This window comes from Hoplias malabaricus, chromosome 7 (genome assembly GCF_029633855.1).
Source record: "Hoplias malabaricus isolate fHopMal1 chromosome 7, fHopMal1.hap1, whole genome shotgun sequence".
NCBI lineage: Eukaryota > Metazoa > Chordata > Actinopteri > Characiformes > Erythrinidae > Hoplias > Hoplias malabaricus.
Window position 1 is genome coordinate 36,758,323 of NC_089806.1, and position 17,355 is coordinate 36,775,677.

A 17,355-nucleotide genomic window follows, 5' to 3' on the forward strand; every position below is an offset into this window, starting at 1 on the left:
TGGCTTTTTACTCCCTAAAAAGTGTACTGAGTAACTCAAGAAACTCCAGCTGAATTTAATAAAGTAGATGTGGAGTTGTTTCCCATGTAATGAGTACATGTAAAAGACGTTATTTACAACATTATGCGGTATCAGTGTTGCAGACTTTAATGTCATGCCCTTTGTAGTGCACTACATAGGGAGTATGAAGGCATTGGCAACAGAGCCGGAGCTCGACTGTCTTACACGTTACAGTGTCTTGATTTTAGGCAACGAAAATGGCTGCGTTTGGGGGTAAAACAATTATCTTGTTTTCCTGTTAATGTGCCATGCTTCTCTCCTCGTGCATTAAATTATGTAAGCGTTAATTCTTTTTGTTTGTTTTGTGCAGAAATGGGAGTAATGCCTGAAATAGCTCAAGCTGTTGAAGAGATGGACTGGCTGTAAGTCAAAGCTAACAGTAGCGAGCTATCTAATATCACTCGCTAACTTCTACATTTTTTATATTTTCAGCTATTTCACACACCTCCAACGTTTAGACTTGGACGTCGGTTGCATTTACTTCTTCTCTTTGCACCTTATCATGTATTTTACATTATCAGCATTATATACTGGTCATTTAGGCTAGTTTGTGTAGCTCATCTATTCCTGCCAGTTTTGTGTTGGTCGTTTTCTAGCTCTTCATCATTGGTCAATTAGACGTTACCCACAGGACACTCTTGCCTCAGTATTTTTGGTTGGTGGACTATTCACAATCCAGTTGTGACACTAAAGTATTTAAAAACTCCAGCAGCACTGCTGTGTCTGATCCAGTCATACCAGTGCAACACACAATAAAACCAACACCACATCAGTGACACTGCAGCGCTGAGGATGATCCACCAGCCAAATGTCAAAGGGTGCTAATAAAGTCTGCAACACTACAGAAGGACTACAGTGTGTATTTGTAGCACGACAGACTGTACTGATATGGTCAGTGAGGCTGAGAGAATGGACAATGGTTGTATGAGGTGGTACTTTAAAGTTTTGTCTGATCTTGTATCTAAACCTTTTAATCTCTGTCTGCCAGGTTACCAACTGACATTCAGGCCGAGTCCATTCCACTGATTCTTGGTGGCGGCGATGTTCTTATGGTAAAGTGGCATGGTCAATTGTCAGTGTTCATATTATAACATCATATTCTTTTGTGGTCATCAGTAAATTATTTGTCTTTCACAGGCTGCTGAAACAGGGAGTGGAAAAACTGGAGTAAGTTTAAACACACACACACACACACACATACATAGAGAATTTTAAAGGCTGAGCACCAATTAATGGACCTCCATGAATATTTCACATTATTTTAGTTACTGACAGATATAAGTATGAATTAAAATGAAAACAGCAGCTTAATTTACTTTAAAACTGACAATTTTATTAAATTGACGGAAAAACCCGAGCTCGCTACGGAAATTCTTGAACGCAGCCGTGACGTCACTGGTGGACAACAGCTGAACAACGCCGCGGTAAAACACCGTTATGACTGACTGTTATGACAGTATCTAGCTAAATAACCAACATTATTCATGACAATAGCCTAGCAATAAGCTAAACTCAAATTTATTCATTCATTCAGTTCAGGGTCACGGTGGGTCCAGAGCCTACCTGGAATCATTAGGCGCAAGGCGGGAACACACCCTGGAGGGGGCGCCAGTCCTTCACAGGGCAACACACACACTCACACCTACGGACACTTTTGAGTCGCCAATCCACCTGCATCGTGTGTTTTTGGACTGTGGGAGGAAACCGGAGCACCCGGAGGAAACCCACGCGGACACGGGGAGAACACACCAACTCCTTACACACAGTCACCCAGAGCAGGAATCGAACCCACAACCTCCAGGTCCCTGGAGCTGTGTGACTGCGACACCTACCTGCTGCACCACCATGCTGCCTTAAACTCAAATGTAGAGGTACCGTTATTCTTGTAAATGTGATCGAAGTCGAACTCGAATTCATCCGACACTATAAACCTCCGTAATGCAGCTACGTAGCCGAGTATAATCTGAGCCACCGAGTTTAGCGAGTCAAGCTAACGTTAACTAACACCAACTAAAACAGGCGAAGTAAGTGTCCTTACCCTGTTTACCTCCATGTTACAGAGGCTCTTGAACACCTTTCGTTGGTGTCCTTACATGCCCATATTGTTGGAAAAGCGCCAGTGAAATGAGCTACAGATAACGGAGTGAGCGGATGGTCCTTTCCAAAGTGCCCGTTTAAAGTTGACAAATTTAGTCCATTTTCTGGATATTTTGGGATCTTTGGGCCATTTGTGCACAGAAGAGACAGAAAGGCCTTCAATAGGCTTGCTAAGCCTGAACTAGAAGAACGCATCCCTTTATTATCATTTTTCCAGACATAAGAAATAAGTAAATAAAGGAATTCCGTAGGACCAGTGCTAAGACACCTGGACAATTAAAAAAATGAACTACTAAAGTATTGAGTGATTTTTAGATTTATTATTTTTTATTAAATGTTAGCAGACACTTGGCTTGTTCAACACTGCCCTGTTCCCTCTATAGTGCAGTATATTGTGCTTCCACCATTTTGTATTTCGGGTAAAAAAGGTAGTGTACAACCCATGTACACTAGTGGGAAGCAGATGCCCATAATCCACTGAATTATGTGGTATAAACCTGCATGAGGTATTGTCTAAAATCGCACACACTCTTCTGAATTCAGTTCCCCATGATAGTGCACTGTATAGTGAGTAATATAGGGAACCATTTGGGACACAGCATCTCTCCTTTTAAATTAAAATTTGCTAATTGTATTTGAATTTTTAAAAGCTTAAATGGACTAAACTGGCTCATTCACTGTTTATTTTTCTTGAAGCTTATACTTCTTGAGCTGAAATAAACATTTCTCATTGCTGCCCTAGAGACATTATAGCACCAAGTAGAAATTGAAACCGCTTTGTTTTATTTATTTTATTTTTATTTCTTGGTTTACTCATGAAAATGCACCCAATTTGAATTGTTTGATGCAATTGAATCATATGACAAATGAACAAATCCATAATTGATCATTCAAAAGCAGCACTGGCCATTTCCCCGTTACACAACAATCAGATTCATTTAAAACAATTGATTTAAGCACAAAGTTTCAGATACATTTTAACATACTGTGGGGGCTGAGCAATTTTGATGTGGTTTTCCTTGTAGGCATTCAGCATCCCAGTGATCCAGATTGTGTATGAGACTCTGAAGGATCAGCAGGAGGGGAAGAAGGGTCGGACAGTGAAGACAGGAGGAGCAGGTTTGCCTAACACAAGCATCAGCTGCCTTTTACTAATGAACGTCAAAGTGTTCTGTATGAGAACGCTAGTGTCCTATGGTGTCCTTGTTCAGCTTTCATGTTTAAGTTATGTTAAGTCTAGAGGCATAGGACATCAAGGATTTGATCGACATAGCTCTTTTGTTACAAAGGGTTTAAGATAACAATCAATTAAATGTTTTGTATTATATTATTATTGTGTTATAACATTTCTCTCTCTCTCTCTCTCTCTCTCTCTCTCTCTCTCTCGGGTATTCCACATTTCAGTATTTAGCAAATGGCAGATGAACCCATACGACAGAAGTACAGCATTTGGTGAGTTGTTAAGATCATGCTTGAACTTATATTGATACAAGAAAACCATCACAATCACCACTGATATCCACAACAGCTTATTCTTAACTAGTGTGGACTATTTTCAATGCTAATCAGTTATTGCACTAGCTTTAAACTTTCCGTCTGTCTGTATGGATAGTTGAGTAACCAAACACACTCTTCTCCAGCTATCGGTCCAGATGGCCTTTGCTGCCAGAGCAGAGAGTTTAAGGAGTGGCATGGCTGTCGTTCCACCAGGGCGGTGACCAAGGGTGAGAGATTTTTTTTTTAAACACCTATGGCATCTTTGCATGGAGAACAAAATTACTCAGTGATGAGAACACTGGTAATCTCTTTGAACAATACATTTCTGGTTACTGAGACATGGACATAGTTTTGTGTAGGTTTAGTGACGTATGTAGCTGTATTGGACATAAATTTTATCATTTGTAATTTTTAATGAGCAAAAGGATTAAACCTGATGGAGGTTCTTTGAAACTGCTATGCTGGAGGTCAAAGTGTTTTTCTGTAGAGGACTCTCAAACATGAATCCATATAATTATATGGAAATTGTATCGAGGGGAAAAAAGGACTTGTATTTTCTTTTTTAGGAAAATATTACTATGAAGTCTCCTGCAGTGACCAAGGCTTGTGCCGGATTGGTTGGTCCACTAGCCAGGCTTCTTTGGACTTGGGTATGTTAACCAATTTCTAGTCTTTTGTTTGACTTCATTCAAATCCTGCTTGGATTCAGAGTCGAAATCATGTGTTTACTTCATCAGGTACGGACAAGTATGGCTTTGGCTTTGGAGGCACAGGGAAAAAATCCCACAATAAGCAGTTTGACAGTTATGGTGAGGTAAGCTTGTGAAGTCTTTAATCCACCACTGTCATCAGTGCTAATCCCTTTCCATTATAGAAGCAAGAAGTCATTTACCTTATCTTAAAATGGCTGCCCTCATATGGCAGGCTGCTATATGGAGCATAAACCGCTTTTCCATCAAAAGAACACTGGATCTTGAACCAGTTCCGTTAAAGATCGTTGGACCCTTGGTGCTATCCAGTGAACCGGGCTACATTTCCACCAGTTTTGATGGGAACCAAGGATACCTCGTCAGTGGGGGCATTAGGGGTTGCTTGGTACCAGAATCCAGTGTCAGGGATACTCATGTTTTATCCACTGTTTACTGCAGGTTCTAATACATATATATGTGTGTTTGTGTATGATACTGAGTTTTGAGCTGTCCTGCTAAGCTTGTAAACAAGGAGAACAATGAAGAAATGTATCCAAAACGCCTTCAGTCAGGCTGAGCACAGCCCCAGAAAACACACAGATGCAGCATTTTCCTGTTTTTATTACCTTATGTTTCCTTGTGTTTTATAGATCAGAAATCTGATTACATGTAATTTCCCCGTTTCACAGCAAAATGTTACACAGAACCATCTGGTTCACTAGGGTTTTACCCAGCACACCACCTAGGAAAAAATATAAAACGCTGTGAACGACCGATCCAGCTCCAAAACATAATACTGCTTTATTTAAAATTTCTGGAGCTTTTTCTGGAGCTTCTTTAGCTTAACACGCCCACACATGATATCATGGTTTCCGCTGAAGAACTTACTTCTCTTTGGCTTTCTTCCTGGCGGCTGACTTTTTCTGGTTCGTGAAAAAAATTACAACAATAGAAATGCTCAGAAACGTTCTAAATTAGCTTCTCGAGCAGGAAGTGAACAAGTTTTTATTGGTTGAAAAATGGCAATAAAAGCAATTGGATTCTTCATCTTCATCTTTTTTGGATTGTGTTCTGTTCCACTGACACAATTTCTTGTGTATTTTTAACAGGAGTTCACTATGCATGACACGATTGGATGCTACATAGACCTAGACAAGTGCCATGTGTCCTTCTCCAAAAATGGTATCAGTTTAATTACTACACATTGTTCTTTTATTGCTATTTCTTCTTCTTTTGTGTATGGTAATAATACCAGATGTCAGTAGCATGTTGCTTAGACTTGGAACATTTTATCTCTTTTTACAGGTAATGATCTGGGCTTGGCATTTGAGATTCCTCAGCACCTGAAAAGTCAGCCATTCTTTGCCTCCTGTGTGCTTAAGGTAAGAACACCCACCTAGTTGTAATTGAATAAAAGGCATAAAAGTATTACCAAACAATTTCAATAAAAAGTGCTACCATCCTAAGGTTAAACATCTCCGTGAAGCTGCTTTTATACTCTCAGCATATTTATTACAAACACATTTCATTGAGGTTTCATTTTAATGTGCAGAATGCTGAACTGAAGTTCAACTTTGGAGGAGAGCCTTTTAAAAATGCCCCCAAGGAGGGCTTTAAGGCACTGGACCAAGCCCCTGATGGACATATGGTCCAAACAACCCAAACCGGTGAGCTACTTCCCATAGGAGTATGGATTTGTAGACGTATGGTCATATTTATTTATGTTGTGTTGTTTGTGATTGTGCAGGCAGTGCCAAAGTGAGCCAGGTTAAGTCCAGCTCCAGTGCTCCCAAAGCTCTTATTATTGAGCCTTCCAAAGAGCTGGCTGAGCAGACCCTCAACAACGTCAACCAGTTTAAGAAATATGTGGATAACCCCAAAATACGGTGAGCAACAGGGGACATTGTGAGCTTTGTTTTCTATCAATGGAATATTTGATGTAAAGCTGACTGAGCTTGTGTGGTTACAGAGATTTGCTGATCATTGGAGGAGTGGCGGCCAAAGAGCAGCTCAATGTTTTGGAAAGCGGGGTAATGCCGGAAACACTTAATCAACATTGTAGATTCTGCAGACAAAAACATTTCTGCTCTTGATTTCCCATTTTGTGTTTTCAATGTGGCATCCAACCTAGAGTAAAATACCTGATTTTACCTGATGGGTGCAGCTTTTCAATGGGGATGTACTGATGTGGGCAGACAGCAAAAAATAATAATAATAATTTAGAGAAAGAAGATATGACAAATTTTAGCAGAATAAGTTATTACATTATTTAACACAGATTTTCAACATCACAATGAGGTAATTTAAATGCGATACCTCTAATTCTCTCTCGCTTTCTTTCTCTCTTTCTCTTTCTCTCTCTCGCTCTTTCTCTCACTCTTTCTCTCTTGCTTTTTCTCGCTCTTTCTCTCTCTCTCTCTCTTTCTCTCACTTTCTTTCTCTCTCTCGCTTTCTCTCACTCTTTCTTTCTTTCTCTCTCTCTCTTTCTCTCACTCTCTCTCTCTCTCTCTCTCTCTCTCTCTCTCTCTCTCTCTCTCTCTCTCTCTCTCAGGTTGATATAGTGGTTGGCACTCCTGGCAGGCTGGATGATCTCATATCTACAGGGAAGCTGGATCTGTCTCAAGTCCGGTTCCTTGTTTTGGATGAGTGTGTATGTAGAATTTGAGCTACATGTATACGGTTGAATATGGTTATATATATATATATTTCCCACAGCACAAAAAAATAAGTAAAATAAGAGTTTAAAGACCACTCACTCTTTGTGTGGCCAAAATAGCTTATAGTATTTCAAAAGCACTTCATACCTTCAAGATCATTTATTAAAGGATCATATTGTGTGCTGCTTTGGTCATACACAAAATGCTTTTTTTTTTCATATAACTTTTCATGTAGTAATATATGTATTATATATACAAAGTAAATAAATAAACACCTCTCATCTAATTTTTCTGTTCAGGACGGCCTCCTCACGGCTGGTTACACTGACTTCATCATGAGGGTCTACAACAAGATTCCTCAGGTGACCTCAGATGGAAAGAGACTACAGGTACACACCCCTCTTCCTTCCTAATTGATGCTGCTGAATATGTAAGCGCTCGATTCAGATCTTTCTAGAGGCACAGCACCTCAAGGAAATGGCTTATAACACACTCATAGTTAACAAACTGTTTGAGAGAATGGAAACCCCACTGATTCTACTAGGAGTTTTATTGCTTTTTACACTGTGTCCTTGTTTTTTTGGTATGTGTATGTGTGCTGTAGGTCATTGTGTGTTCAGCCACGCTGCACTCATTCGATGTGAAGAAACTGTCAGAGAAGATCATGCACTTTCCCACCTGGGTGGACCTGAAAGGAGAGGACTCTGTCCCGGAGACTGTCCATCATGTGGTTGTGCCGGTCAATCCTAAAAATGACCGGAACTGGGAGAGACTTGGCAAGAACCATATTAGGGTAAAGTCCCAAATGATTAACTTTGTTATACAGAGCAAACTCAGACTCCTCTCAGATACCTTTATGATCTTGGTTTTATTCGTATAATTGATTGAAAGGATGTTGATTGTCTCATTTTCTTGGTACAGACTGATGAGGTTCATGCCAAAGACAACACTAGGCCTGGCGCCAACTCTCCAGGTAGTAATCCCTTTTACATTTATTAATATTTCTTCACATTGTGGTAGAGATCTCATGTTATGAATCTCTTCTTTTATCGCAGACTTTGCCCAAATTATAAGTAAATCACCGTTTTGTTTAACAACTTCTTCAAATGTTGTAATTGTACACTTTTTATATGAAGTCAGGGTGTCCCCAAACTTTTAAATGGAATTTATATAAAATATGAACACTGTTCTATTGTTCTGTGCAACCCTAATGTGAACCTGTTTTTTGGGATGTGGTAGAGATGTGGTCCGAAGCCATAAAGATCCTGAAGGGAGAGTACACAGTGCGAGCCATCAAGGAGCACAAGATGGACCAGGCCATTGTCTTCTGCAGAACCAAGATTGACTGTGACAACATGGAGCAGTACTTCATCCAGCAAGGAGGAGGTGAAGCCACCAGTGCATACAGTCAAATATATGTGCTCATGTTAGAGGCAATTAGGAACTTCATTACCCAGCATGCTTGTGCTCTCTTGACTTCTCAGGGCCTGATAAGAAGGGACACCAGTTCTCATGCGTCTGTCTTCATGGTGACAGGAAGCCAAATGAGCGTAAATACAACCTGGACAGGTTCAAGGTATACAGTGTAATCTGTTCATAAATACAGTAAATGTACTTGAAACATCAAAAACATTACGATCTAAATAATTCCGGATAATTATTTTGCTTATGGGTGGCGCAGCAGGTAGTGTCGCAGTCACACAGCTTCAGGGGCCTTGAGGGTTTGAGTCCCGCTCCGGGTGACTATCTGTGAGGAGTGTGGTGTGTTCTCCCTGTGTCTGCGTGGGTTTCCTCCAGGTGACTGTCTGTGAGGAGTGTGGTGTGTTCTCCCTGTGTCTGTGTGGGTTTCCTCCGGGTGACTGTCTGTGAGGAGTGTGGTGTGTTCTCCCTGTGTCTGTGTGGGTTTCCTCCGGGTGACTGTCTGTGAGGAGTGTGGTGTGTTCTCCCTGTGTCTGCGTGGGTTTCCTCCGGGTGACTGTCTGTGAGGAGTGTGGTGTGTTCTCCCTGTGTCCGCGTGGGTTTCCTCTGGGTGACTGTCTGTGAGGAGTGTGGTGTGTTCTCCCTGTGTCCGCGTGGGTTTCCTCTGGGTGACTGTCTGTGAGGAGTGTGGTGTGTTCTCGCTGTGTCCGTGTGGGTTTCCTCCGGGTGACTGTCTGTGAGGAGTGTGGTGTGTTCTCCCTGTGTCCGCGTGGGTTTCCTCTGGGTGACTGTCTGTGAGGAGTGTGGTGTGTTCTCGCTGTGTCCGTGTGGGTTTCCTCCGGGTGACTGTCTGTGAGGAGTGTGGTGTGTTCTCCCTGTGTCCGCGTGGGTTTCCTCTGGCTGACTGTCTGTGAGGAGTGTGGTGTGTTCTCCCTGTGTCTGCGTGGGTTTCCTCCGGGTGACTGTCTGTGAGGAGTTGGTGTGTTCTCCCTGTGTCTGTGTGGGTTTCCTCCGGGTGACTGTCTGTGAGGAGTGTGGTGTGTTCTCCCTGTGTCTGCGTGGGTTTCCTCCGGGTGACTGTCTCTGAGGAGTGTGGTGTGTTCTCCCTGTGTCTGCGTGGGTTTCCTCCGGGTGACTGTCTGTGAGGAGTGTGGTGTGTTCTCCCTGTGTCCGCGTGGGTTTCCTCCGGGTGACTGTCTGTGAGGAGTGTGGTGTGTTCTCCCTGTGTCCGCGTGGGTTTCCTCTGGCTGACTGTCTGTGAGGAGTGTGGTGTGTTCTCGCTGTGTCCGTGTGGGTTTCCTCCGGGTGACTGTCTGTGAGGAGTGTGGTATGTTCTCGCTGTGTTTGTGTGGGTTTTCTCCCACAGTCCAAAAACATTCGTTGGTAGGTGGATTGGCAACTCAAAAAGTGTCCGTATGGGGGGTGGCGTGTGTTTGTGTTGCCCTGTGAAGGACTGGCGCCCCCTCCAGGGTGTATTCCTGCCTTGTGCCCAGTGATTCCAGGTAGGCTCTGGACCCACCGCGACCCTGAACTGGATAAGCATTTACAGGAAAGGAATAATTGATGATGATGATGATATTTGATTGACACTGAGGCTATGAGGGTGTTGTCTTGATGTTATGCAACTTAATATTTTAACATCTAAAGCCCTTTCTACAAATTATTTTAAAGAAGGCTTGCTTCACTCCATATAATCAGCAACAATCTGGGTTTTACATGATTGAAAATACTTTCAAACTTTTGAATGCTAATGTATGTGTCTTGTTACACCCCTAATGAGAATGCCTTTAGAAGATGAAAATGACTTGAAGGACTTTGTTTGTTCTTTAGAAACGCGAGGTGAGGTTTTTGATTTGCACAGATGTGGCTGCCAGAGGGATTGACGTGCACGGCGTTCCATATGGTAAGTGACAGGGCCCAGAATACCTCAAAGCCACACCCAATTTAGGATGCAGCGCGCATGTATAGACACTTGCGACGTCAAGTACTCCCAAGGCCTTCTCTCATCAGCTGCAAACACTCTTTTTTTTTTTTTCTGGCAGTGATTAATGTGACTCTGCCGGATGAGAAACAGAATTACGTGCATCGCATCGGAAGAGTTGGCAGGGCTGAAAGGTAAGCGCCATACATCACAACATTACTGTCCATTCCGGTTTTTGAGTTCTCCCTCTGAGACTGAGTCTTACTGCCTTCTTGTGTTTTTATTTTTCCTGAAGGATGGGTCTGGCCATTTCCCTAGTGGCGATGGAAAAAGAGAAGGTAAGCAACAACAACAAAAAAAAAGTCAACCAACATATGACATTTCATATGTTCAGGAATTAAAATTGTATGAATAAATAATACAGTGGGACCTAGAGTTACGAATTTAATTTGTTCCAGAACCGAGTTCTTAACTGGAACTAATTTTCCCCATTTAAAATAATGGAAATTGGATGAATCAGTTCCCGCCCTCTGACAAGTCCTCAATGTTTTTACAAAACTTAAAGACTAAGCACCACTTAATGGACCTCCATGAATATTTCACATTATTTTAGTTACTGACAGATATAAGTATGAATTAAAATGAAAATAGCAGCTTAATTTGCTTTAAAACTGACAATTTTATTAAATTGACGGAAAAACCCAAGCTCGCTACGGAAATTCTTGAATGCAACCGTGACGTCACTGGTGGACAACAGCTGAACAACGCCGCGGTAAAATACCGTTATAACTGACTATTAAGACAGTATCTAGCTAGCGAAATAACCAACATTATTCATGACAATAGCCTAGCAATAAGCTAAACTCAAATGTAGAGGTACCGTTATTCTTGTAAATGTGATCGAAGTCGAACTCGAATTCATCCGACACTATAAACCTCCGTAATGCAGCTATGTAGCCGAGTATAATCTGAGCAAAAACAGGCGAAGTGAGTGTCCTTACCCTGTTTACCTCCATGTTACAGAGGCTCTTGAACACCTTTCGTTGGTGTCCTTACATGCTCATATTGTTGGAAAAGCGCCAGTGAAATGAGCTACAGATAACGGAGTGAGCGGATGGTCCTTTCCAAAGTGCCCATTTAAAGTTGACAAATTTAGTCCATTTTCTGGATATTTTGGGATCTTTGGGCCATTTGTGCACAGATGTCCCACTGTACATTGAATGATTGCAGCCAAAAACAACACACCTTTTCGTCAATTTGCATTAATTTAAGTGCAGCTTCTAGAGTTGTTGTCCACCATCTACGTCACAGGCAAGAAGCCTATTAGAGTTTCCGAACACCGTTGGGGGGGGACCAACGGTCTTTTAAACCTTTTTCCTTGAATTAGTAAGAAATAACATGTTTTCTGACTATCAATAAACACAAGTTAGGAACTCAAATTCCACTGTATTTATTTGTTTGACACTTTCATATCGCTCGTGCTTAGCCTTTAAGATTACACAACAAAATAAATAGATGAAAGAACACATACAAAATAGATTAAGAAACATGTATAAAATACGGAGCAGTAATCTTACCTTGGCGACAGATGAGTGTAGCTAATGGAGAGTGGCTGAGGAGTGAGGGATACTGGCACGGAACGAAGCGTAGATCTTAACTTTGCTTTTGTGGTCTTCTTGGAGGCCATGGTGCACAATAAAGTTTGCAAAAACCACTATAAACACTTGTAAAACGTTATAATGAAAGAGATACGACTTGATACTGCGCGGTCACACGTGAGAAGAACGCGGTGGCTGGATGCGAGAGGAATCTGTGAGCGAAAACCACGCCAACTATCGTCGGATCCCGAAGATCAGCTCTTCGTAACTCCGGAAAACATTCGTTTTCTGGATCTGAAATTTTGCTCGCACCTCTACTCGTAACTCGCTTTGTACGTATTCGGAACACTTCGTAACTCTGGGTTCCACTCTAATAACCAGTTTGTTTACATGTGTAGGTATGGTATCACGTTTGTGCTAGCCGAGGTCGAGGCTGCTACAACACCAGATTAAAGGAGGATGGAGGCTGCACTATATGGTACAATGAAAAAGAGGTGGGTGTCATCTTGTCTGCTGTATGTTTGAAATGTAATACTTTGGTCTGTAATTTTCTGCATTGATTCAACCTTATGTTATGGAACAGCTATTATACTCCCACCTTTTGGCCTGAGTGTATCAGAGATTCTGTACTAACCCTAGTTTAAACATGCATGCCCACATATGGGGGACCTGCTGTAAGGAGCATGAACCCTTTCAACTTTTATGAATTGCTGTTCTTTTTTATTAAGGCAAGGTGTAAAATAATAATCACTTATGAAACCTGTTTGGTGGTAACAATCACTAATTGCTCATTAGAAGAGAGAGCTAGAGCAAACTATGCGAAAGTCCTACACAGTGGGTTTTATTTAGTGTTACAACAGTCTGTGTAAAGTGCTGATGTCCGGTCCGCAGATTTACCTAATGATTTGTGTGTGCTTCGTTTGTTTTCAGCTGTTGGGAGAAATCGAGGAGCACTTGAAGTGTACCATAACTCAGTGTGAGCCAGACATCAAAGTTCCATTGGATGAGTTTGATGGCAAGGTCACGTACGGACAACGCAGGGCAACAGGAGGTGGGTGGGTGTGTCTGCGAGAGACTTTCTGTCAATCAAGCAGCCATTCTAAATCTTCATTTATGCTAATTCCGGCCTTTTCTACTTTTACTCTTAGTACTCTGCAATATTAATGTCGGTCTCGCAACCATTCTCGAATATACTGCTATATTTTTAATAAAGCTAACGTGCCCATGCTGTCTCTGGGTGGGTAGGTTGGCCCTCCTACTTTTCCTATCACTCAGCATGATGCTACAATGTTATTGTCTACTCCAAGTGTGTTGAGCTGTCCAGGGTTTTTACATAAAAAAACAAATAATAACTGTAGCTTAAGTGACATAGAGGATAGGCATGCTAGCCTTCTCCACCCCTGCTTTTCTTGTATTCTGTTGTATGTGGAAGCATGGCAATGGGTGGAATTATCACAAATAAATGTGACAGCATAAATTATTTATATATATATAGTACCAGTCATGTTTGGACACACCCACTCAAGGAGGATTTCCATTGTTTTGGACCATTTTCCACATTTTTCCGTGTGAATGTACAGTACCAGTCAAAAGTTTGGATGACATCTCATTCAGTTGTTTTTCTTTGTTGTTGTTCTTGTTGTGTTTTATTTTTATTCTTTTACACATTGTAAATGAATGTGGAAGACGTTAAAACTATAAAGGAACACCATATGGAATTATGTAGTAAACAAAAAAGAATATGTTTTATACTTTAGATTCTTCAAAGTAACCACCTTTTGCTTTGATGACAGCTTCACACACTCTCAGCGTTCTCTCAGTCAGCTTCATGAGGTCATCACCTGGAACGGTTTTCAGTGAACAGCTGTGGCCTCGTCAAGTGTTCATTTGTAGAGTTCATGTGTTTGAGACTGTAACTGTGGTTGTGCAGAGGTAGGGGCTTTTATACAGTGAATAGCCCTATTCCACCAATGACTAATGAGATGTGTCCAAACATTTGACTGGCATTGTAAATAAAGGTTCTGTTTAACTCACCTGAATATTAAACTCAGTTAATATTCATCACTGTGACGGTATTATTTATTTTAAGTTGATTAAAATGCAGACGGTTTGGTGCTTAAAATGTTGTTTAAACATCTTAAACTGATCATTGAACTCCTGTTGGTAGCACAAGCCAGTGTTAAGCTAATGAAATGGATTCACAAGCTGTTTCCATGAGGTGCAATGCTTATCAAAATGCTGACTTGTCATATCTCCAGCTATAACTAATACTCTCCCTCTCTCTCTCAGGTGGTCTCTATAAAGGACATGTTGACATTCTGGCCCCTACTGTTCAAGAGCTGACTAATCTAGAGCGTGAGGCTCAGACCTCTTTCCTGCAACTGGGATACCTCCCCAACCAGCTCTTCAAAGCTTTCTGACCAGCCTTTCTCACTTCAGCACAGTAATATATAAGTACTTACAGCATTTCAGAAAGGAAATGATTTAGAAGACTAAAGTGCAATTTCATTCACTAAAGTCAGGTTTGTTAAGATGTGAAATAGCATGAACATCCTAATTTATCTCTCATGAGTAAAATAATGCTTTTGTTAGTTCTCAAACAGGGCACTTTGTTTTGCGTTATGCTCACAGTAAAATGTCACTGCGCAAATTGAATCAAATGTGTGTTTATTGATCATCTCCTGTTTATGTTCTGAAACATGTATTCATCACCAGTGTGAACGCCACTCAAAATCATCCAGAAGGTATAGGACGGGGCTCAATCCACGGATGCAGTTCCACTGTTCCAAAGTCCGGCATTAAATAAGCTTTACAGAAGATGACATATATATTATTGGTGCTTATTACAGGTTACCAAATAATTCTGTTTGATTTCTGAAGAGTAATAATACAACTAGTGCAATATTCCCGTTATTACCAAATGTCTTTCTCTTGCTGCCACTAGAGGGCTCCCTTGTCTGAGAGAAGTGAGACGCCGGGTGGTCCTATTGTTGAGCGAGTGGGAAAGTACCCTGGTGCCATTCAAAGAGCTACAGATAGACTTTCGGAATAATTAAAAGAAGGCAGAACGAGATTGATGATAGCAAGCATCCTTCACGCTAAAGTCAACAAGCAGAGCACTGTGTGGGGTGACCCAGCTCAAGTCTGTTAATGTGAGCAGTGCTATGTTACAGTCTCATATACACACACTGAGAAACACTCTGCTCTGTAATTTAGCCCAAAACCAGCAGCAGTGGGTGTGAGGAACCTGCAATTCACACTAATCCACACACACTCGCATCACACTCACACAAGACCACACACACACGAACACAAATACAAACAGGTTAACTTGAACTCAGTGGTGTAGGTCTGGCCCGTGTAATTAGACTATGTCTGTGTTCTATTCCTTATATTAATGTTTTAGATCCTTCATCTTTGTTTAACCCTTTAGATCCCGACAAGTTTTCAGTACATGCTTATGGAAAATCCTGATTAAGTTTAAACATAATTTGGATTTTCTAGTCAGGGCTAAAGCCTAGTCCTGGACTACTCTGCATTCAAAATGGAGATTCTCTACTGAAAGGAAAAGGAAGTCCAGAACTAGGCTTTGTCCAGGAAACTCCCCTTGTGGCCAGAAATCTGTATAAGCCCTGTATAAATCCAACATTGCTTTTGAACTCAAGTGTATTAATGGACAATTTTCTCCCCCTTGCAGTTTTTGTTCTTCTGAAAGACGTTACGTGTTACAACATTTTTGTGAGGATTTAATGGCGTTCAGGCATGGGAGCATTAGTGTGAACTGGACAATTTAGTTCTGGCTCAGAGTTGTTTCTTGCTGACACTTACTAAAGTACTTAACTGTGCTCCGTCAAAATAGTTTTACTGCTTCATAACAATGTTATTTCATTGACGAAAGCCATGACAAAAAATGTTCATTAACAACCTGTTTTTCAAAACTAGATAAGAACTAAGTAAAAGTAATCATTTGAAGATGAGAGCTATTGCGAATTTGTTTTGCACTGATCATTGATAATGTGAAAGACCCAATATTTCTGATTTGAAAATAGCAAAGTGTAAGGAAAGATATCAGGAAAGCACTCCAGCTGTTAGCTGTTTTTAGGGCAATCAGAGGTCCCGGGCGAAATAGTGAATACGAGTCGACTACCAAAGAATCAATTCTTTGAGTGTCTGGAATTCACTCATCAACTGTTGGCCAATGATTCATAGAGTTGAAACTCCTGGAGTCACCTCAGTCTCGGTTAGAAATCTGCAGTGCACTTTGAATTTAAAATGTTTGTATTAAATAATTGCAAAATGTATTTGAAGAAATAAAGTGGCCAAATTTCTTTAAATTAGTTTTTTTTCCCCAAATGTAACAACTCTTAAGCTAATGTTTATGAAACATAGAAAACCTTTTTATGATATTTATTTTGGTAAATTAAGTTTAAATCTAACAAATAAATGACTAAAAGTAGACTCAAATTTGTGGCCAAAATTACACTGCTTCATAGGCCAGTGTGGGGGGGGGGGTCTTTATAACCCCTGTTGCCTGTGATTGACACTGAACATGGTGACCGTTCTGTGCAGCTGCTCCCAGAGCACCCCGTTTTGTGCTTTGTTTTATAATATTACACAAGCCATGTTTATTTGAAGCCTGTAAGAAAGGTGTGTATTGTTAAATTATTATACTAAAACAACATATATATGTGTATATATATGACATAATGGGGAGGTATTAGTGTCATCTGAGAACACCCGTGCAGAATGACTCACTATTGATTAGTAAAGTTATCCTCTTCTGAATCAATCAGCTTCATCCCTGGAGAGAGAACTTACAGACCATTCCCTTGCTTTGTGTCTGTGGGTTATGTAACTACTTCAGTGTGTGTCTGTGTCACTATAGGCCTCTCATAAGGAGAAGTAAATGGTTTGCAGCTGCAGGCTAGTGTGTTAGTGTGTCTTTTTTTGAACAGACACATGGTGACAGCAGACGGGTTCTGCTCTATTTGTAAGCCGTTTAAAATAATATTTGTACTTCCGTTAACCAATCGGACTTGTGTGGTGTATGACAAAAAAAAATCATGCTTAAAATACTTATTAAGGATAATATTTATTTTTTTAAGTGCAGAAAATACATTTAAACACAACCCAAAAAAACAGCACCTGAGGGGAGAAATCAATATGGCCAATATACAAAACCCAAACTACACTGTTTTAATGTAGCGCTGTTTCAGGGCCTTGCTGACTGTTCGCTCCACAGACACATTCCAGAGAGCCCTTACCTGTGAAGCGTATGTGCCCAGAACCATGACTCTGCCCCAGATTTATGTTTGAGCGACATATTACTGTTAAATGCAAAGGATAGGAAGTCCCACCTCTTAGCCCCGGAGCATCTCCTCTGCACCTGGTGATGAGAAACAGGTAAAAACATCAAA

At 41.0% G+C, this 17,355-nt stretch overlaps 1 protein-coding gene across 1 annotated transcript; it reads left to right on the plus strand.

Moving 5' to 3' along the window:
- The first annotated feature begins 139 nt into the window (after positions 1 to 139).
- ddx1 (DEAD (Asp-Glu-Ala-Asp) box helicase 1) lies at positions 140 to 16,197 on the plus strand. The gene is made up of 26 exons (XM_066676306.1): positions 140 to 273; positions 371 to 422; positions 1,049 to 1,112; positions 1,198 to 1,227; positions 3,183 to 3,276; positions 3,562 to 3,609; positions 3,798 to 3,881; positions 4,221 to 4,304; positions 4,392 to 4,468; positions 5,453 to 5,525; positions 5,649 to 5,725; positions 5,896 to 6,010; positions 6,091 to 6,229; positions 6,313 to 6,373; positions 6,895 to 6,993; positions 7,300 to 7,389; positions 7,605 to 7,793; positions 7,922 to 7,973; positions 8,240 to 8,386; positions 8,485 to 8,576; positions 10,250 to 10,322; positions 10,462 to 10,534; positions 10,636 to 10,678; positions 12,337 to 12,432; positions 12,869 to 12,989; positions 14,228 to 16,197. The coding sequence occupies exons 1-26, from the start codon at positions 258 to 260 to the stop codon at positions 14,356 to 14,358; spliced, it is 2,220 nt and encodes a 739-aa protein (XP_066532403.1). The 5' UTR covers positions 140 to 257; the 3' UTR covers positions 14,359 to 16,197.
- Positions 16,198 to 17,355: the final 1,158 nt, after the last annotated feature.